The following is a 22,402-nucleotide window of genomic DNA, read 5'->3' as shown; positions in this document are numbered from 1 at the left end:
AAATTATTTCATTATTTATCCCGCACGGTGAACGCCGTAAAAAAAAAAAATAATAAACCGAACCACAATCACAATTCTTTGGTCACTTCACCTCCCAAAAAATGGAATAAAAAGAGATCAAAAAGTCGCATGTACCTAAAAATGGTACTGATCGAAACTACAGTTCGTTACGCAAAAAATAAGTCCTCGCACGGCTTTATTGATTGAAAAATAAAAACTTTATGCCTCTTAGAATAAGGTAACACCAAAAGTGAATGATTGTTTACAAAACTTATTTTATTGTGCAAACGCCATAAGACATAAAAAAAAACTATAAACATCTGGTATCGCCGTAATCGTATCGCCCCGCAGAATAAAGTGAATATGTCATTTATAGCGCACGGTGAACGCTGTAAAAAAAAACGAAAAAAAAAACAATCGTACAATTGCTGTTTTTTAGTCACCACGCCACCTAAAAATAGAATAAAAACTGATCAAAAAGCCGCATGCACCCCAAGAAAACTCCAATGGATTCCTCAAGGGGTCTAGTTTCCAAATTGGGGTCACTTTTGGGGGGTTCCCAATGTTTTGGCACCACAAGACCTCTTCAAAACGGACATGGTGCCTAATAAAAAAGATGCTTCAAAATCCACTAGGTGCTCCTTTGCTTCGGAGGCCGATGCTTCAGTCCATTACCGCACGAGGGCCACATGTGGGATATTTCTCAAAACTGCAGAATCTGGGCAATACGTATTAAGTTGCGTTTCTCTGATAAATCCTTTTGTGTTATAAAAAAAATGGTATAAAGAGGATTTTCTGACAAAAAAAAAAATGTAAATTTCACCTCTACTTTGCTCTAAATTCCCGTGAAACACCTAAAGGGTTCATAAACTTTCTAAATGCTGTTGTGGATACTTTGAGGGGTCTAGTTTCTAAAATGGGGTGTTTGATAGGGGTTTCTAATATATGGGCCCCTCAAAGCAACTTCAGAACTGAACTGGAACCTAAAAAAATAAATAAATGAGGCAATACTTCGCTTCTTACATTATACTGATAATGAGCCGTGCCCACCCCGAGATTACCCCAGTTTTGACCGTTTGTATAAACGGAGACCCCTATTAGACCGTTCCAGTGCCCGGTTTTCCCAAGCATACACCCCTGAGAAGTGTATTTCTATTGATGAGTCCCTGGTACATTTTAAAGGGAGGGTTCAATTCCGCGAGTACCTGCCGGGTAAGAGGGCAAGGTATGGCGTGAAGATGTATAAGCTGTGAGAGTGCATCAGAGTATACCTACAGGTTTAGGATATATGAAGGAAAGGCCACCCCCAAACCAGACTGCATCCTGGACTACAATAGGTACATGGGAGGGATGGACTTGTAAGATCAAGCCCTGAAGCCCTACAGCGCCATGCGGTGTGGTATAAGAAGCTGGCCGGGCACATCATACAGATGGCATTGTACAATGCGTACATGCTACGTCGATGTGCAGGCCAGACGGGAACTTTCCTGGAATTTCAAGAGGTGATTATCAAGAACCTAATCTTTAGGGACCAAGAAGGGGGGGGCACCCAGTACTTCTGGAAGCGAGCCCACACGCATCGTACCAGGGCAACACTTTCCAGGAGAAGTTCCCCAAACTGGCAAGAAGGGAAAAAGTCAAAAGAGGTGCAAAGTCTGCTATAAGAGGGGGTAAGGGAGGACACAATATATCAATGTGACACGTGTCCCGAATAACCAGAGCTCTGTATGAAAGTGTTTTAAAATTTATCATACATCCCTTGGTTTATAATTTACCCCAATTTTACTTACCCTGATGCACTCCACACAGCTTATCCCCCCTCGTCTTTCCCCTCTGATCCCTGCTGTGTGTCCAGGCAGCTGATAACAGCCACATGTAGGGTATTGCCATACCCGGGAGAACCCACATTACAGTTTATGGGGTGTAGGTCTCCGGTCAAAATGGCCACTACACCTCTAGATGAATGCCTTAAGGGTGTAGTTTTTAAAACGGGGTCACTTCTTGGGGGTTTCAACTGTTCTGGTACCTCAGGGGCTTCTGCATACATGACTTCGCACTAGAAAATCCCCAGTAGGCCAAATGGTGGTCCTTTCCTTCTGAGCCCTCCCATGGGCCCAAATGGCAGTTTATCACAACAAATGGGGTATTGCGGCCCTCAGAACAAATTGCGCAACAGAATGGGGTATTTTGTTTCTTGTGAAAATAAGAAATTTTCAGCCAAAACTACATATTATTTGAAAAAAATAATTTTGTTTTCATTCCCAGCCCAATTCAAATAAGTTCTGTGAAAAAACTATGGGGTCAAAATGGTCACAACACCCATAAATGAATTCCTTGAGGGGTGTAGTTTCCAAAATGGGGTCATTTGTGGTTGGTTTCTATTGCTTTGATACCTCTGGGGCTCTGCAAATGCGACATGGCACCCGAAAACCAATCCAGCAAAATCTGGACTCCAAAGAACACACAGCGCTCCTTTCCTTCTGAGCCCTCCCATGGGCCCAAACGGCAGTTTATCACCACAAATGGGGTATTGCCGCACTCAGGACAAATTGGGCAACAGAATGGAGTATTTTATTTCTTGTGAAAATAAGAATTTTTGAGCTAAAATGACATATTATTGGAAAAAATATATTTTTTTTTAATTCCCAGCCCAATTCAAATTAGTTCTGTGAAGAAACTATGGAGTCTAAATGGTCACATTACCCATAAATGAATTCCTTGAGGGGTGTAGTTTCCAAAATGGGGTCACTTCTGGTGGGTTTCCATTGCTTTGATACCTCTGGGGCTCTGCAAATGCGACATGGCACCCGAAAACCAAACCAGCAAAATCTGTACTCCAAAGAACACACAGCGCTCCTTCCCTTCTGAGGCCTCCCATGGGCCCAAACGGCAGTTTATTGCCACAAATGGGGTATTGATGCACTCAGGAGAAATTGGGCAACAAAATTGAGTATTTTGTTCCCTGTGAAAATAAGAAATTTTGGTAAAAAATTACATCTTATTGGAAAAAATGTCATTTTTTTAATGTCACAGCCCAATTGAAATAGGTGCTGTGAAAAAACTGTGTGGTCAAAATGCTAACAACAACCATAAATGAATTCCTTGAGGGGTGTAGTTTCCAAAATGGGGTCACTTTTGGTGGGTTTCCATTGCTTTGATACCTCTGAGGCTCTGCAAATGCGACATGGCACCCGAAAACCAATCCAACAAAATCTGGACTCCAACAAACATATAGCGCTCCTTTCCTTCTGAGCCCTCCCATGGGCCCAAACGGCAGTTTATCACCACAAATGGGGTATTGCCACACTAAGGACAAATTGGGCAACAAAATGGGGTATTTTGTTCCTTGTGAAAATAAGAAATTTTGATCACAAATGACATTTTATTTGAAAAAATGACATTTTTTTCATTTCAGAGCCCAATTCAAATACGTGCTGTGAAAAAACTGTGCGGTCAAAATGGTAACAACAACCCTAAATGAATTCCTTGAGGGGTGTAGTTTCCAAAATGGGGTCACTATTGGGGGATTCCTACTGTTTTGACACCTCAACACCTCTTCAAACCTGGCATGCTGCCTAAAATATATTCTAATAAAAAAGGGGCCTCAAAATGCACTAGGTGCTTCTTTGCTTCTAGGGCTTGTGTTTTAGTCCACGAGCGCAGTAGGGCCACATGTGGGACATTTCTAAAAACTGCAGAATCTGGAGAATACATATTTAGTAGTGTTTCTCTGGTAAAACCTTCTGTGTTACAGAAAAAAAAATGAATAAAATTGAAATTCAGCAAGAAAAATGAAATTTGCAAATTTCACCTCCACTTTGCTTTAATTCCTGTGAAATGCCTGAAGGGTTAAAAAACTTTCTAACTGCTGTTTTGAATACTTTGAGGGGTCTAGTTTTTTAAATGGGGTGTTTTATCAGGGTTTCTAATACATAGGCCCCACAAAGCCACTTCAGAACTCAAGAGGTACCTTAAAAAAAAGGCTTTTGAAATTTTCTTAAAAATATGAGAAATTGCTGTTTATGTTCTAAGCCTTGTAACGTCCAAGAAAAATAAAAAAATGTTCAAAAAACGATGCCAATCTAAAGTAGACATATGGGAAATGTGAACTAGTAACTATTTTGGGTGGTATAACCGTCTGTTTTACAAGCAGATGCATTTAAATTCAGAAAAATGCAATTTTTTCAAAATTTTCTCTACATTTTGCAATTTTTCACCAATAAACACTGAATATATCGACCAAATTTTACCACGAACATGAAGCCCAATGTGTCACGAGAAAACAATCTCAGAATCGCTTGGGTAGGTTTAAGCATTCCGACGTTATTACCACATAAAGTGAAATATGTCAGATTTGAAAAATGGGCTCTGAGCCTTAAGGCCAAAACTAGGCTGCGTCCTTAAGGGGTTAACACACTCAGACCCTGCCGAAATAGTCGGGATCCACCAATTATCTTATGTTTAGGGCCCCCTGACTGGAAAGGAGGTTTGGGAATGTTGCCCAGTACTTTCTTTCACCAGGATTTAAGGAGGCTCTGTCACCACATTATAAGTGCCCTATCTCCTGCATAAGGAGATCGGCGCTATAATGTAGGTGACAGCAGAGTTTTTGTTAAATAAAAAGCAATCTATTTTCACCACTTTATTAGCGATTTTAGCTTTATGCTAATGAGTTTCTCAATGAACAACTGGGCGTGTTTTACTATTGACCAAGTGGGCGTTGTACAGAGGAGTGTATGACGCTGACCAATCAGTGACTAATCCGCGTCATACACTTCTCTCCATTCATTTACTCAGCGCATAGGGATCCTGCTAGATCCTTATGTGCTGTCTTATACTAACACATTAACGATACTGAAGTGTTTAGACAGTGAATAGACATTCCACGGGATGTCTATTCACAATCTATGCACTTCGTTAATGTTTCTGTGGTAGTTACAGCAGAGCAAAGCGTAATCTCGCGAGATTACGCTATAGATGACAGGTTACAACGAGATTACGCTTGCTCTGCTGTAACTACCACAGAGTAACGAAGTGCCAGGATTGTGAATAGATATCCCGTGGAATGTCTATTCACTGTCTAAACACTTCAGTATCGTTAATGTGTTAGTATAAGACAGCACATAGTGATCTAAAAGGATCCCTATGCGCTGACTAAATGAATGGAGAGAAGTGTATGATGCTGATTGGTCACTGATTGGTCAGCGTCATACACTCCTCTGTACAACGCCCACTTGGTCAATAGTAAAACACGCCCAGTTGTCCATTGAGAAACTAATTAGCATAAACCAAAATCGCTCCTAACGTTGTGAAAATAGATAGTTTTTTAAAAATAAAAAGCATTACTGTCACCTACATTATAGCGCCTATCTCCTTAGGGTATGTTCACACGAGGGCGTCCGTAACGGATGAAATTACGGGGATGTTTCAGCCTAAAAACATCCCCGTAATTTCAGCCGTAACGGCATGTGCAGGCGCTTGAACGCCGCGTCCATTACGGACGTAATTGGCGCTGCTATTCATTGGAGTCAATGAATAACGGCTCCAATTACGGCCAAAGAAGTGACAGGTCACTTCTTTGACGCGGGCGTCTATTTACGCGCCGTCATTTGACAGCGGCGCGTAAATTACGCCTCGTGTGAACAGACAAACGTCTGCCCATTGCTTTCAATGGGCAGATGTTTGTCAGCGCTATTGAGGCGCTATTTTCGGACGTAATTCGGGGCAAAAACGCCCGAATTACGTCCGTAAATAGGCCGTGTGAACATACCCTTGTGTAGGAGATAGGGCACTTTTAATGTGGTGACAGTCTCTTTAAGCTGCGATCAGGTGTCTGGCAGGTGTTTGTGTGTCCCTCTCCCTATTGAAATTACCATATAGCTCAAACAGGCCGAGTTCCGCTTTCATCTTCTACCTTTTTATCCTCCCTTTTTTTTTTTTTACTATTGTTGCATGTGTCTTTTGTGATTCTTTTACCTGTAGCTTGAACTGTTTTGGCTCCAATCATTGTAAATGATTTAGATGACCTAAAATCTTCACAGAAATCTACAGGTGGTGCATTTGAATAGGTGAAATCTCCAGCAAATCTAGAAGAAGAAAAAATAAGCAGATTTGACAATTCGTGGTATGCCCTCAAATCTGCACAGATTTTGTTTCTTCTACAGCACTTTGCATCAATAATTTGAAGGTATTGGCTTACAAATACTGATGCAAAATACTGACTACATCTGCAATGTGTGAATATGGCCTAACAGAATTTGCTTCTGAAAGGAAATGACATCCTGTCATGGGCATACATGATAAAGTTTAGCTATATCAAAAGTAACACAACTTACTGGTATTTTAAAATCACTATGTCTATCAAATGTGAGACGTAATCATACGTGATCATCTTATGCCATCACTAGAGCAAATAAATCACTGGTAAACCCGTCTTCTTTTGTAGAAATCTCATTTAAAACCATATTATATGTAATAAGAGAAGTGTAAGTAACTGAGCTTAACATTTGTTTATTTTTTTGTCGCAGTGAAGAAAAATCTGATGAAATAATAAAGCTTTTGGGAGATGTACGGTAGGTGAAAGTGATGACAATTTCCACGAATCTTCCTTCCCTGTGCTCTTCCTGTTCCTCAACAAGCTACAAAGAGGAACTTGACCCATAGGGTCCTTTCTGGCAGTGACCCCTAAATGTTACACCATTTTCTCTGCTTCTCTTTATTCAAAAATTTAAATCCCCTGACGTTGCCTAGCAACTCTCCCGTAATTACGGGAGCCCCATAGACATCTATGGGCTACCCGTGCCGTAATTACGGCCTGAATTAGGACGTGTTCTATATTTTCCAACGGCACGGGCACATTCCCCTACGCAAACGGGAAGGTACCCGTGGCTAATAGAAGTCTATTACGGGCGTTTTTACAGTCGTGTGCATGGGGCCTTAGTAGTTTGTGTGTTCCACATTGTTCCCTCTCTCCCTGACACTAGTACTTCTTAGGGCCTGTTCACATCTGCGTTGGAGACTCCGTTAGGGGCCTTCATCACAGATGTGCCCGAAAATACCAAAAACAAAATACCGCAGCATGCTGCGCTATTGTTTCTGGTAAAATCACGAACACACTGACGGAATTCCAACGGAATCCATTAAAGTCAATGGGTTTTGTCGGATGCCAATGGTGTCCATCATACAACGGAATTGGCAGGTGTGACCTGGGCATTAGTTGCTCAGGGTCATTGTTTTGCTTCACTCCTATATACTCAGTTCTAAAGTGACATAGCTTGACTTTTAGGCTGCGTTCACACTGCATTTTTTTACCATGTCTTTTTTATTGTTTTGGTCGATGAACTTCTATTAAGAGACACGGGCGTTAATTTTCATGGCAGACTATAATACGGTATTAGACCCTGCATTGGATAAATTTAGGGCTGCTGGTCAGTCTGCCAGCTCCACATCAATAATTTCTCCTCTAAAGCGTCTCATCATCGATATAGGGTGGTTGGACCTGTGGAGAGAGCAAGTCCCCGTTCTAGTGGAGTATTCCTGTTTTACAGCAGCTAGATGGGCCTTATCCAGGATTGATTATATAATGGGCACTCCATTGACCTATTGGTCAGTCTCTACTATCTTCTATGGGTCGCCTAATGCATCAGGTCATTCTTCCTTACAATTGGAAATTACATTTCAGTCCCACACTGTTAGCTGGCGGATACATCCCTTTTGGACATCCTTAATGTGCCCTAATGATCGTATACCAGACCAACTTCAATTGTTTCCGAGGAGCGGATACCCTGCTTTAGTGGGATACCCTAAAGGCGTTTCTAAGGGGTTCCCTGCATACTGCACTTTCTTTCATCAACATAAAAATTCAATCTGAGGGAGAAGGAATTGACCGCCTCCTGTAAGTACCTTGAAACGCACTTTGTACAGCTGCCAACTGAAGTAAATCGGGTTTCCTGGTTGCAGGCAGGGCATATGTGTTGCATTCACAGGAGAAAAGTGATTGGAAAATATTTTTCAATAAACAAAACTCGTTTGAGATTGCAGACCCGTTTGGTCGACTTTTGGCCCATATTTATGTAATCATAATTCAGCGATTGCAATTCCGAGGTTTAACTCTTAGCCCTAATGCACACGACCATGTGTGCCGCCCGAGTCCTGTCCGTGATCCGTGGAAAGATAGGACATGTTCTGTTTATCCACGGATTGGATAGTCTGGTCCGTTTTCACAGACCTGATTTACCCACTAAAGTGAATGGGTTTGTGAAAACCATCGGGTGCCACTCGGCTGCCGTGGAAAACGGCACGAGTGGCACTTGGTTGTGTGCAAGAGGGTTCAGAAGGGAGTTACTCTGTCTGAAGTGAATGAAATTGGCGAGCGATTTTGTGTGTTTTATCAGGACTTATATACTTTTAAAGCTAGTTATTCTACTGTTTAGCACCTATTCAGATACCCGAACTTTACGCCAAAGGATAAAGAATGTTTGGACAAGGAGATTACATTACTGGAGATTCAGGATGCCCAGGGGGGACATGGCCAGGGGGAAGTCAATTTTACCTGACGGTTTGCCATTGGAAGTGTACACTAAATATATATATATATATATTCTGGGCCCTCAATTGCTGCAAATGTTCCAAGCGGCCTTAGCTGGAGGCCAATTGCCTGTGTCCCTGTATGAGGTAACTATTGTCATTCCCCTTAAACTGGATGGCCCTAGAGATTGTAGGTCATATCGATCTATTTCTCTAATGGATCTAAATTATAAGTTGCTTACTAAATACTTGTGGACCGTCTTTATTCGGTTATCACTCATATCATGCATGGCGATCAAACAAAATTCATCACTGGAAAGTAGACCTCAGAAAATATTCTGAGGATCCAGGTGTTTTCCCAGGTAGGGGTTTATGGTAAGCGGGAGTGGGCATTGGCTTCGGTGGACATAGCCAAGGCCTTATATTCTGTGGGGTTATTTAAGTAAAGTGCTCCGTCGTTTTGGTCCTGGTCCTGTGTTAATCAATTGGGTTTCCATATTGTATAAGTGCCCGAGGCAAATATTTTGGTGAATGGTCTGAGCTTCCCGTATTTTGTGCTGTGTAGGGGTACTCGTCAAGGTTGCCCTCTGTCACAGCTCTTATTTGCTGTGGCCAACGAGCTTTTGGATCTTTGTGTCAATCTAGACTCTGTGTATAAGGGAGTAAACTCTGCTTGTATGCGGACTAGGGTAACACGATGCATCGAAATATCGATACTATCTCGATGCCTTGTACCCTCAAACAGTTCAATACCGTTAATTCATGTATTTCGATACTAAGCTGTAATACAGCCATTGCCCCGCTCCTGACAAGTGTGTGCGCGCGCGGTCAGCATGATGTGATGCGGCCGGCGAATGCATTAATGAGCGGCGGCACTGAAGACAGAACATAGTGGGCGTACGAAAAAACACCCCCATGTTCTGTCTTCAGTGCTGGTGCCACCGCTCATTAGTGCAGCATTGGCTACATGACCTCATGCTGACCGCGCGTGCACCCTTGTTGTCAGGAGCGGGGCAATGTCTGTAATACACAGCCGCAGCCCCGCTCTAACGGCGGAGATCAGAGAAACCTCATCTCCCCGCTATTCCCCTGAATGCTGCAATCAAATCTGACCGCAGCGTTCAAGGGGAAATTTAGAATGAGGTTGCCTCTTGGATCGCGTTACAGGGAATCCTTGTGACACGATTAGGGGACATACCATATTTGGGCAGACAATCCTGGGTCCATTGAAGGACCCCAGGGCTGTCTGACCATATTTCCTGTTAGGCCATAATTGGGTATGTCCTAACAAATGCCATTGTACTATTAGTTCACAGGCTAATGTACTGGCATATAGATAAAATAATGTTAAATTAAAAAAATAATAATAAGATACACACATTTTTTACAATCCACATTAAAATAGAAGTCTCAATAAATAAAATATACACACATTCGGAATCGTCGCGATCGTAATAACCTGCACAACAAATGTAAGCGTCCTTTATGATGTGTACACTGTAAAAAGAAAATAAAATGATAAACTGCTTTCTTTCACATATTAATGTGAGGCACGAGGTGTTATGAATTCTGAACCTCCATGTGCCTCACATTAATAGTAATTAACCCCATCATGTTCCTCACATTAACCCAATGTTGTCCATTATGACTGTGAGGTACATGATGGGGTTAATTACTATTAATGTGAGGATTAATCACACCACGTGCCTCACATTAGAAAATGAAAGAACTTTTTTTTTGAATTATTATTGTTGGCATAGTATAGTTTTGGTATCCAGAATTGCAATACTACACAAAGTATCGGTATCGCAGTCCAAATTCTGGTATCGTGACAACCCTAATGCAGATTACCTTATTTCTCATGTCCGAAGTAGATGTAACCCTACCCAGAGCCGCTAAAATTGTTGACCGCTTCGGATCTTTTTGTGGATTACACATTAACTGGGCCAAGTCTGCTCTAATGCTGTTATGGGGATATGGATTGGGCTAATAGATTGTACAATTCACTTGTGGTTAATCCCTTCCCGCTGCAGCCACTTTTGACCTTCCTGACAGACAGAGCCATTCTTTTTCAAATCTGACGTGTCCATTTATATGGTAATAACTGAAATGCTTTTACCTATCCAAGTGATTCTGAGATTGTTTTCTCGTGACACATTGGTCTTTAAGTTAGTGGTAAAATTTGGTCGATACATTCAGTATTTAATTGTGAAAAACGCCAAAATTTGGTAAAAATTGAAAATTTTTTAATTTGTCTTTAAATCTATCTGCTTGTAAGACAGATCGTAATACCACACAAAATAGTTGCAAATTACCATTTCCCATATGTCTTTAGATTGGCATTGTTTTTTGAACATCCTTTTATTTCTCTAGGACGTTACAAGGCTTAGAACTTTAGTAGCAATTTCTCACATTTTCAAGAAAATTTCAAAAGGCTATTTTTACGGGGACCAGTTCAGTTGTGAAGTGGCTTTGAGGGGCCTATACAATACAAACCCTCATAAGTCACCCCATTTTAAAAACTGCACCCCTCAAAGTATTCAAAACAGCATTTAGAAAGTTTCTTAACCCTTTAGGCGTTTCACAAGTATTAAAGAAAAGTAGAGGTGAAATGTACACATTTTTTTTTACCAGAGAAACACAAATCAATATTTATTGCCCAGATTCTGCAGTTTTTAGAAATATCCCACATGTGGCCCTAGTGTAGTAATGGACTGAAACACCGGCCTCAGAAGCAAAGGAGCACCTAGAGGATTTTGGGGCCTTATTTTTATTAGAATATATTTTAGGTACCATGTCAGGTTTGAAGAGGTCTTGTGGTTCCAAAACAAAGAAAAGACCCCATTTTGGAAACTATACCCCACCAGGAATTCATCTAGGGGTGTAGTGAGCATTTTGACCCCACAGGTGTTTCATAGATTGTATTGGAATTGGGCAGTGAAAATAAGAAAAAAAAACTTTTTCTTCAATAAGATGCAGTTTTAGGTCCAAATTTTTCATTTTCTCAACAAACAATGGAAAAAAAGAACCCCAAAATTTGTAAAGCAATTTCTCCCGAGTACGGCAATACCCCATATGTGGTCATAAACTGCTGTTTGGGCAGGTGTTTCATAGATTTTATTAGAATTTGGACGTGAAAATTAAAGACTTAAATTTTTCCCAATAAGATGTAGTTTTAGGTTAAAAAAATAAATAAAATGTCCACAAGACATAAAGAAGAAAAAGACCCCTAGCATTTGTAAAGCAACTTCTCTGGAGTACAGAAATACCCCGTGGGCATAAACTGCTGTTTGGGCACATGGCAGGGCTCAGAAGAGAAGGAGCGCCATTTGCCTTTTGGAGCACAGATTTTGTTGAATTGGCTTCTTGCCACCAAGTCGCTTTTGCAAAGCCCCTAAGGTACCAATACAGTGGAAAGTTTGAAAACTACCAAAAAGTGACTCCATTTACGAAACTACACCCCTTGAGGAATTCATCTAGCTGTGTAGTGAGCATTTTGACCCCACAGGTGTTTCATAGATTGTATTGGAATTGGGCAGTGAAAATAAAAAAAAAATCCTTTTTCTTCAATAAGATGCAGTTTTAGGTCCAAATTTTTCATTTTCTCAACAAACAATGGAAAAAAAGAACCCCAAAATTTGTAAAGCAATTTCTCCCGAGTACGGCAATACCCCATATGTGGTCATAAACTGCTGTTTGGGCACACAGTAGGGCACAGAAGGGAAGGAGCGTCGTTTGGCTTCTGGAGTGCAGATCTGCTGGATTGGTTTCCGGGCGCTATGTCACATTTAGAAACCCCCCCCAGAAGTGGCCCCATTTTGCAAACTACACCCCTCAAGTTATTCACCTTGGGGTGAAGTGAACATGTTAACCCCGCAGGTATCTTGCAGACATTAGTGTGCACTCGATGTTGCTGAGTGAAAATTGGATATGCTGTGTTTCCCGGTTTTAGAAACACCCTACATGTTGCCCTAATTTTTTGCCTGTACATTTGACAGGGCTCCGGAGTGAAAGAGTACCATGCAAAGTTGAGGCCTAATTTGGCGATTTACAAAGTATTGGTTTACAATTGCAGAGGCTCTGATGAGAAATGACCCAATTTTGTAAACCACACCCCTCAAGGCATTTATTATCCCCTTAAGGACGCAACCTAGTTTGGGCCTTAAAGAGGCTCTGTCACCAGATTTTGCAACCCCCTATCTGCTATTGCAGCAGATAGGCGCTGCAATGTAGATTACAGTAACGTTTTTATTTTTAAAAAACGAGCATTTTTGGCCAAGTTATGACCATTTTCGTATTTATGCAAATGAGGCTTGCAAAAGTACAACTGGGCGTGTTGAAAAGTAAAAGTACAACTGGGCGTGTATTATGTGCGTACATCGGGGCGTGTTTACTACTTTTACTAGCTGGGCGTTCTGACGAGAAGTATCATCCACTTCTCTTCAGAACGCCCAGCTTCTGGCAGTGCAGACACAGCCGTGTTCTCGAGAGATCACGCTGTGACGTCACTCACAGGTCCTGCATCGTGTCGGCACCAGAGGCTACAGTTGATTCTGCATCAGCATTTGCAGGTAAGTAGCTACATCGACTTACCTGCAAACGCCGATGCTGCTGCAGAATCATCTGTAGCCTCTGGTGCCGATGTGTCCTCGCTCGTCTGACACGATGCAGGACCTGTGAGTGACGACACAGCGTGATCTCTTGAGAACACGGCTGTGTCTGCACTGCCAGAAGCTGGGCGTTGTGAAGCGAAGTGGATGATACTTCTATACACAACGTCCAGCTAGTAAAAGTAGTAAACACGCCCCGATGTACGCACATAATACACGCCCAGTTGGACTTTTACTTTAAACACGCCCACTTGGACTTTTGCAAGCCTCATTTGCATAAATACGAAAATGGTCATAACTTTGCCAAAAATGCTCGTTTTTAAAAAACAAAAACTTTACTGTAATCTACATTGCAGCGCCGATTTGCTGCAATAGCAGATAGGGGTTGCAAAATCTGGTGACAGAGCCTCTTTAAGGCTCAGAGCCCATTTTTCAAATCTGACATATTTCACTTTATGTGGTAATAACGTCGGAATGCTTAAACCTATCCAAGCGATTCTGAGACTGTTTTCTCGTGACACATTGGAATTTATGTTAGTGGTAAAATTTGGTAAATATATTCAGTGTTTATTTGTGAAAAATTGCAAAATGTAGAGAAAATTTTGAAAAAATAGAATTTTTCGGAATTTAAATGCATCTGCTTGTAAAACAGATGGTTATACCACCCAAAATAGTTACGAGTTCACATTTCCCATATGTCTACTTTAGATTGGCATCGTTTTTTGAACGTTCTTTTATTTTGCTTGGACGTTACAAGGCTTAGAACCTAAACAGCAATTTCTAATTTTTTAAGAAAATTTCAAAAGCCTTTTTTTTTAAGGCACCTGTTCAGTTCTGAAGTGGCTTTGAGGGGCCTATGTATTAGAACCCCCCATAAAACACAACATTTTTAAAACTAGACCCCTCAAAGTATTCAAAACAGCATTTAGAAAGTTTTTTTTAACCCTTTAGGCATTTCACAGGAATTAAAGCAAAGTGGAGGTGAACTTTGCAAATTTCATTTTTCTTGCTGAATTTCAATTTTATTCAATTTCTTTTTTTTAACACAGAAGGTTTTACCAGAGAAACACTACTAAATATGTATTGTCCAGATTCTGCAGTTTTTAGAAATGTCCCACATGTGGCTCTACTGCGCTCGTGGACTAAAACACAAGCCCCAGAAGCAAAGAAGCACCTAGTGCATTTTGAGGCCTCTTTTTGTTTTATTAGAATATATTTTAGGCAGCATGCCAGGTTTGAAGAGGTGTTGAGGTGCCAAAACAGGAGGAATCCCCCAAAAGTGACCCCATTATGGAAACTACACTTCTCAGGGAATTAATTTATGGTTGTTGTTACCATTTTCACCTCACACTTTTTAAACAGCACCTATTTGAATTGGGCTGTGAAATTAAAAAAATGAAATTTTTTCCAATAAGTTGTCATTTTTCATAAAAATTTCTTATTTTCACAGGGAACAAAATACCCCATTTTGTTTCCCAATTTGTCCTGAGTGCGGCAATACCCCAATTGTGGCGATAAACTGCCGTTTGGGCCCATGAGAGCGCTCAGAAGGAAAGGAGCGCTATTTATTCTTTGGAGTCCAGATTTTGCTGGATTGGTTTTCGGGTGCCATGTCGCATTTGCAGAGCCCCAGAGGTATCAAAGCAATGGAAACCCACCAGAAGTGACCCCATTTTGGAAACTACACCCCTCAAGGAATTCAAATTCATTTATGGGTGTTGTGGCCATTTAGAGCCCATAGTTTTTTCACAGAACTTATTTGAATTGGGCTGGGAATTATAAAAAAAATTATTTTTTTCCAATAAGATGTAGTTTGGGCTCAAAATGTCTTATTTTCACAAGGAACAAAATACCCCATTTTGTTGCCCAATTTCTCCCGAGTACGGCAATACCCAATTTGTGGTGATAAACTGCTGTTTGGGCTCATGGGAGGGCTCAGAAGGAAAGGACCACCATTTGGCCTACTGGGGATTTTCTGGTGCGAAGTCATATATGCAGAAGCCCCTGAGGTACCAGTACAGTTGAAACCCCCGAGAAGTGACCCCGTTTTAAAAACGACACCCTTAAGGCATTCATCTAGAGGTGTAGTGAGCATTTTGACCGGAGACATACACCCCATAAACTGTAATGTGGGTTCTCCCGGGTTTGGCAATACCCTACATGTGGCTGTTATCTGCTGCCTGGGCACACAGCAGGGCGCAGAGGGGAAAGACGAGGGGGGATAAGCTGTGCGGAGTGCATCAGGGTAAGTAAAACTGTGGTAGATTAAAAATTAAGGGATGTATGATAAATTTTAAAACACTCTTTCATACGGAGCCTTCGTTTTCGGGACACGTGTCACATTGATATATTGTGTCCTCCCTTATCCCCCTCTTATAGCAGACTTTGCACCTCTTGACTTTTTCCCTTCTTGCCAGTTTGGGGAATTTCTCCTGGAAAGTGTTGCCCTGGTACGATGCGTGTGGCCTCGCTTCCAGAAGTACTGGGTGCCCCCCCTTCTTGGTCCCTAAAAATTAGTTTCTTGATAACCACCTCTTGAAATTCCAGGAACGTTCCCGTTTGGCCTGCACATCGACGTAGCACGTACACGTTGTACAATGCCATCTGTATGATGTGCACGGCCAGCTTCTTATACCACACCGCATGGCGCTGTAGGGCTTCAGGACTTGATCTGAAAAGTCCACCCCTCCCATGTAACTATTGTAGTCCAGGATGCAGTCTGGTGTGGGGGTCTCTGTACTGGTACCTCGTCCTGGTACATGGGTACTGGTGTGACATCTCTCTTGTCCTTGTACGTGACACACAATATGTTGCTGCTAGATTGTGCCCTGCTCTCACCCCTTCGGAGTGTTTGCCCAAGCAAAGTCTTAGGGAGGCCTCTCAGATTTCTTCTAGCAGTGCCGAAAGCCGGAGGACTTCTGGAAGCGAGTCAGTTGAAGAGTGGGACGCTGGTATAAAAATTATCCAGGTAGAGGTGGTAACCCTGGTCCAGCAGCACCAAATCCCACACAATTTTTGCATTAACTCCCAGTAAGGGGGGGGGCATTCTGGGGGCTGAATACTGGTGTCCTTCCCTTCATATATCCTAAATTTGTAGGTATACCCTGATGCACTCTCGCACAGCTTATACATCTTCACGCCATACCTTGCCCTCTTACTCGGCAGGTACTGGTGGAATTGAAGCCTCCCTTTAAAATCTACCAAGGACTCATCAATAGAAATACACTTCTCAGGGGTGTATGCTTGGGAAAACCGGGCACTGAAATGGTCTAGAAGGGGTCTCAGTTTATACAAACGGTCAAAACTGGGGTCATCTCGTGGGTGGGCACGGCTCATTATCAGTATAATGTAAGAAGCGAAGTATTGCCTCATTTATTTTTTATTTTTTTTTTAGGTTCCAGTTCAGTTCTGAAGTTGCTTTGAGGGGCCTATTTATTAGAAACCCCCATCAAACACCCCATTTTAGAAACTAGAACCCTCAAAGTATTCACAACAGCATATAGAAAGTTTATTAACCCTCTAGGTTTTTCATAGGAATTTAGAGCAAAGTAGAGGGGAAATTTACATTTTTATTTTTTTTTGTCAGATAATCCTGTTTATTCAATTTTTTCATGTAAAACAGAAGGTTTTACCAGAGAAACGCAACTCAATACTTTTTGCCCAGATTCTGCAGTTTTTAGAAATATCCCACATGTGGCCCTAGTGCGGTAATGGACTGAAGCGCCGGCCTCTGAAGCAAAGGAGCACATAGTGGATTTTGAGGCCTCCTTTTTATTAGGCACCATGTCCGGTTTGAAGAAGTGTTGTGGTGCCAAAACAGTGGAAACCCCCCAAAAGTGACCCTATTTTGGAAACTAGACCCCTTGAGGAATTCATTGTAGTTTTCATGGGGTGCATGCGACTTTTTGATCAGTTTTTATTCTATTTTTGAGTGGCGTGGTGACTAAAAAACAGCAATTCTACTATTGTTTTTTTATTCTATTTTTTTTTTACAGCGTGCACCGTGCGCTATCAATGACATATTCACTTTATTCTGCGTGGCGATACGATTACGGCGATACCAGATGTTTATAGTTTTTTTTATGTCTTATGGCATTTTCACAATTAAATACTTTTTGTAAAAAATCATTAACTTTTTGTGTTACTTTATTCTAAGAGACAGAACTTTTTTCATTTTCCATCAATAAAGCCGTGCGAGGACTTGTTTTTTGCGTAACGAACTGTAGTTTCAATCATTACCATTTTTAGGTACATTCGACTTTTTGATCTCTTTTTATTCCATTTTTTGGGAGGTGAAGTGACCAAAGAATTGTGATTCTGGTGCAGTTTATTATTATTTTCTTTTATGGCGTTCACCGCGCAGGATAAATCACTAAATAATTTTGTAGTTCAGGCCGTTACGGACGCAGCGATACCAATTATGTATAGTTTATTTGTTTATATATTTTTATTAATAATAAAGGACTGATAAGGGAAAAGGGGGATTTTTACTTTTATTACTTTTAAAACTTTTATTTTCTTATTTTTACACAACTTTTTTTTTACTTTTTATTTAACTTTATTACTTTGTCCCACTAGGGGACTTGGGGGCAGGAGGCCCTGATCGCAATTCTAATACACTGCACTACATGCGTAGCGTAGTGTATTAGAGCTGTCATCTAATCACTGACAGCAAGCATAGTGAGTCAGGACCCACTAGGCTTCCGTAGATGGCATCGCCGGACACCATTGTTAGGCGTCCGGTTGCCATAGGCACCATCGCGGGCCGGCGATGGTGGTTTAACCCCTAAGAAGCCGCGATCGCTATTGAACGCGGCTTTTAAGGGGTTAATCAGCGGGGACACAGCGATCGGTCCCCGCGATAGGAGCTGCGGCAAGCGCTGTACAAGACAGCAGCTGTCGCAGTTCCTGCATGTGTCGGGAAGTCGACCGAAATGGCCGTTACTCCCGTGACGTACTATTCCATCAGGGAGTGCGAACGGGATTGTTTCTATGACGGAATAGTACGTGACTGAGCTCTAAGGGGTCCACACCTCAAGGCATATATTAAGGGGTGTAGTGAGCATTTTTATCCCACAGTCCTTTTCCATAAATGACTGCGCTGCGGAGGGTGCAAAGTAAAAATTTACATTTTTCCCTAGATATGCTATTTCAGTGGCAAATATGTCGTACCCAGCTTGTGCCACTGGAGACACACAGCCCGAAATTTTTTAAAAGGGTTCTCCCGGGCATGGCGATGCCATATATGTGGAAATAAACTGCTGTTTGGGCACACTGTAGGGCTCAGAGTGGAGGGAGCGCCATTTGGCTTTTGGAGCGTGGATTTTGCTTGGTAGTAGTCTGGTTTGGAGTTTTACTGTTTTTTAAGTTTATAATGTGGGGGTACATGTAAGCTGGGCAGAGTACATCAGGGGCATAGTCAGGTGGTATAATAATGGGGTAAACAAAATAATCCATAGATGTGTGTTACGCTGTGAAGCAATCCTTTCTGCACAGGCCGGTGTCGCACTGATATATGGCGTCCTTTCTTATGCCCCTTTTGGTCCACACTCCGCACCTTTGCAGTTTGGGGAATTTTGCGGGGAAAATGTTTTCCTGGTATAATACGGGCGCCCTCGCTTCCAGCAGATATGTTTGGGCCCTTCCTAGTTCCCTAATTTTAGGTCCTTGATAAATCGCCTCTAGAAACAGAAGAAATGTTCCCCTCGGGCCGGCACAACTGCATATTTTTTATTTCTTTTGCGAAACGAGCTACAGGTTTATAGGTACCATTTTTGTATACATATCACTATTTAAACCAATTTTTGTAGGGTAAAGTGCCCAAAAAATAGAAATTCTGGCAATGTTTTTCACGTGTTTTTTTTACGCCATTCACCGCGTTGAATAAATACCATAAGATTTTTATAGTTCAGGCAGTTAATGCCGCGGCGATACCAAATATGTATGGTTTTATATACTTTTTTCAACAATAAAGGACTTGATAAGGGAAAAAGGGCGATTGTGTTTTATTTTATTACTTGAAACTTTTATTATATTTTATACAACTTTTTTTTTAGTCCCACTAGAGGACTTGAAGGTCCAACTGTCTGATTTATTTTCTAATACAATGCACTACCTATGTACTGCAGTGTATTAGATCTGTCAGTCGTTCACTGACAGCAAGCCGATTAGGCTTTGCCTCCGGGGCGGAGCCTAATCGGCTTCCGTAATGGCAGAGCAGGAGGCCATTGTTAGGCCTCCTGTTGCCACAGTAGCAGTCGGCAGCCCTGCGATTGCATGGCAGGGCTGCCGATCTGCTACCAACCTCTAAGATGCCTCTGGGCGGGACCTGGAAGGCTTCCATACTAGGCGAACCGGGAGGCCAGTATTAGGCCTCCGGTTGCCATTGCAGCCTTCGGCACCTGGCAATTTTGTTGCTGGGGTGCCGATGAGCTGCAAAGGGCTTGAATGCAGTCACCGCTTTTGACCGCTGCATTTAAGGGATTAATGGCGGTGATCGAAGCTAACTTCGGTCCTTGCCATTATAGCATGGTGTCAGCTTTCCATGACCTATCCATACGACAAATGTCGGGAAGGGGTTAAACACCTGGGTGTGTATATTGCCAAGAGTCCCGGGATGTCTTACTCTAAAAATATTTATCCCTTGGAAGATGTTTATACGGATAAATTTAGGTGATGGAAGACTCTGCCACTATTTGCATTGGCTGGGTCAACCTCATTAAGATGATCCTGCTGAAACATGTGAGTGGCCCTATACCTAAGCGTTTTTTTAAGAACTTAGATTCCTTAATGATGTCATTCACATGGGATAGGTCTCCACATAAACGGTCTCTCTCTTGTCTTCTGGCGCTCTCTGAGATGCTTGAAGTTGTGGGTTGGGAATCTCAATTCCCGAACTCTGAATACTTGTTAGGTAAATATTTAAATATCCAGGTTTTATGGCCAATTCTAGAAAACCCTGCTGGATTTCTGAGGAAACTATTCTCCTTACATAAACTTGCATGTCATGGACCTGCAAAAGACTTGCACAAATTTCGTGACTGCATAGAGGATTCTCGATTATGGGATAACCATATGTTCCCAATTTACATAGCTTAGACAGTGAGAGATTTTGGCAGGATCACAAGTTATTTTCCCTGAAGAAGTGAATAATTCTCTTATATCATTTCCTCAAATCCAGGAGAAATTTGGAATATCAAGTACATGTTTTTATAAGTTTCTCCAACTCCGCCATGCACTCCACACTCAGTTCATGGATGACTAGAGTAACATTTCCAAATACCCATTGATTGGGGTGCTCAAAATGCAAGGCCCCGAAAGGTATGGTGTCATTATTATATACCCTTCTGAGCTCCAAATTGGCATTAAAAGCTCTGCCTGTAGAGCCTAAATGGAAGACACTCGCACCCAATCCTCCTCAGTGAGAGATTGTATTAGTCCTGGAGTCTCCTATTCATGTTCCACCTTCGGCCAATAATGGAATGATATGAATGAATATTTTACTTTAAACTTACTTAGCACCCACTAGACTATACAACATGGGACACTTACCCCATACGAGATTTTACAGGTGTCATGCACCTAACGCCGGTTTTTCGAGTGTTCTTATGTACAGGTCTTTTGAGGGGACGTTTTGAATCTACTCACTGAGATAGTCCAGAGGTGTGCCTTTTGGGGCTTTTACATGAGGATCAATGGCCGCATCATACTAGAATCCTTCTCAGGGAATCGCTATTCTTGGCTAGGAGGGCTATAGCTCCCTGGTGGATGGGTGACCGCCCACCATCCCTATCTCAATGGCGCTCTGTTAACAAGACCATTCCATAAGAAAAGGTTGTTTTCAAGATAGGAAATGTCCACAAAAATTTTTGAACGTCTCGGGCCCATGGTTCATCTCATCTTACGTTGTATCCAGCTTATGGCATTTCTTGACCGTCTTCAGAACTTGGAGTAACTTGTGATATGCAGTACCCATAGCTTGACTGCCTATGATTTATTATTTAATTTTGTGCCTTGCAATGTAATTTTACAACTCTTCCATGCAATACATGTTGTATTTTTCAATGACTTATAAATGTATGTAATGCTTTCAACTTTGTGATCAATAAAGCAAGTTAAGAAAAAAAAAGCAACAAAAACGCACAGTGTGAACCAGCCTTACTCATTACTCCGCCATTATTTATTGCTATATCTGAGTTAAAGGTAGGCTAACAAACGACTGGCACCGCTAATTAGCAAAAGGGTAAAGGAAGATGTACATACCAGTCAGGTAGATCATTGGGGTTACATCAGGGTAAAAATAGCTTTTATTCCACCGCTCGCCGTATTCTAATTAAGTTTGAGAGTCTACCGAACCAGGAGATATCCGGCATCTAGCCCCCCAACCACTCCCCTCCACTCTGCAGTTGATTGATGGCTCTTCTTCTATGACGATGATGACGAGCAGAGCCATCAATCAACTGCAAAGGCGAGGAGAGTGGTTGGAGCTCTAGATGCAGATAACTCCTGGTTTGGCGGACTCTCAAACCCATTTACACCAGAAATTGGTGAAAATCAACGTCCGCTCGTAGCTGGTGTACATTTCACTTTGTGACGCACAGGCAGCCCAAAATGTGACGGAGAGCTGTGAGCCTCTTAATAAACTTGTCACGTCTTACTCCAGCGGGCTTCAGTCTTAGACTGCCACATGAAACGCCAGTCTTAGTAAATCTAGGTCTATGTTCATTACATTTTGTCCATCAGTTAGATAACTCTATATTTGGGGCCAGCATTCTGTAAAGTAGAGATATCACTAGTTTGTTTCTTTATCATTATTTTACTAGCATGGTCTGTGTAGAGTTAAAATGTAATAAATATCTTTTGTTCCCCAAGACTTACTGCTTTGGTCCTCGGTGGAGTCTCAGGGGAGATAGAGATCTATGCGTATGGAATGTTCAAGATTGCGACAATTACCGAGGTATTACATACACGGTTGTGATCATATTCAATATGTTTATTATGTTTGCTGTCTTTTACTGCATGAATATCCACACATCTCCTTTATTTTTATTTTGTAATCCGAACCGTTTGTCTTTATTGAACTTTATTTACAAATACTGTCTATTATTGTAAACTTACAGTTGCAAGAAAAAGTGAACCCTTTGACATTACCTGGATTTTTGCATTGATCACTAATGAAATGTGGCCTGATAGGTACAATTATAGATAAACCCAATCTAACTAAATTACGGTAATAACACACAAACAGTTTTACCGTTCATGTCTTT

At 41.6% G+C, this 22,402-nt stretch overlaps 1 protein-coding gene across 3 annotated transcripts in view; it reads left to right on the top strand.

The window, feature by feature from the left end:
* Positions 1-22,402, top strand: part of ANAPC4 (anaphase promoting complex subunit 4) — a 113,843-nt gene that overhangs the window by 42,375 nt on the left and 49,066 nt on the right. For all 3 annotated transcript variants that reach the window (XM_075840141.1, XM_075840142.1, XM_075840143.1), the window contains 2 exons: positions 6,528-6,572; positions 22,008-22,092. In XM_075840141.1, coding sequence (XP_075696256.1) covers positions 6,528-6,572; positions 22,008-22,092 — 130 coding nt within the window. The remainder of the gene's footprint in view (positions 1-6,527; positions 6,573-22,007; positions 22,093-22,402) is intronic.

This window comes from Rhinoderma darwinii, chromosome 10, assembly GCF_050947455.1.
Source record: "Rhinoderma darwinii isolate aRhiDar2 chromosome 10, aRhiDar2.hap1, whole genome shotgun sequence".
In the NCBI taxonomy this organism is placed as follows: domain Eukaryota; kingdom Metazoa; phylum Chordata; class Amphibia; order Anura; family Rhinodermatidae; genus Rhinoderma; species Rhinoderma darwinii.
Note: the sequence above shows the minus strand (reverse complement) of the source record. Positions and strands in the feature narration are given on the sequence as shown.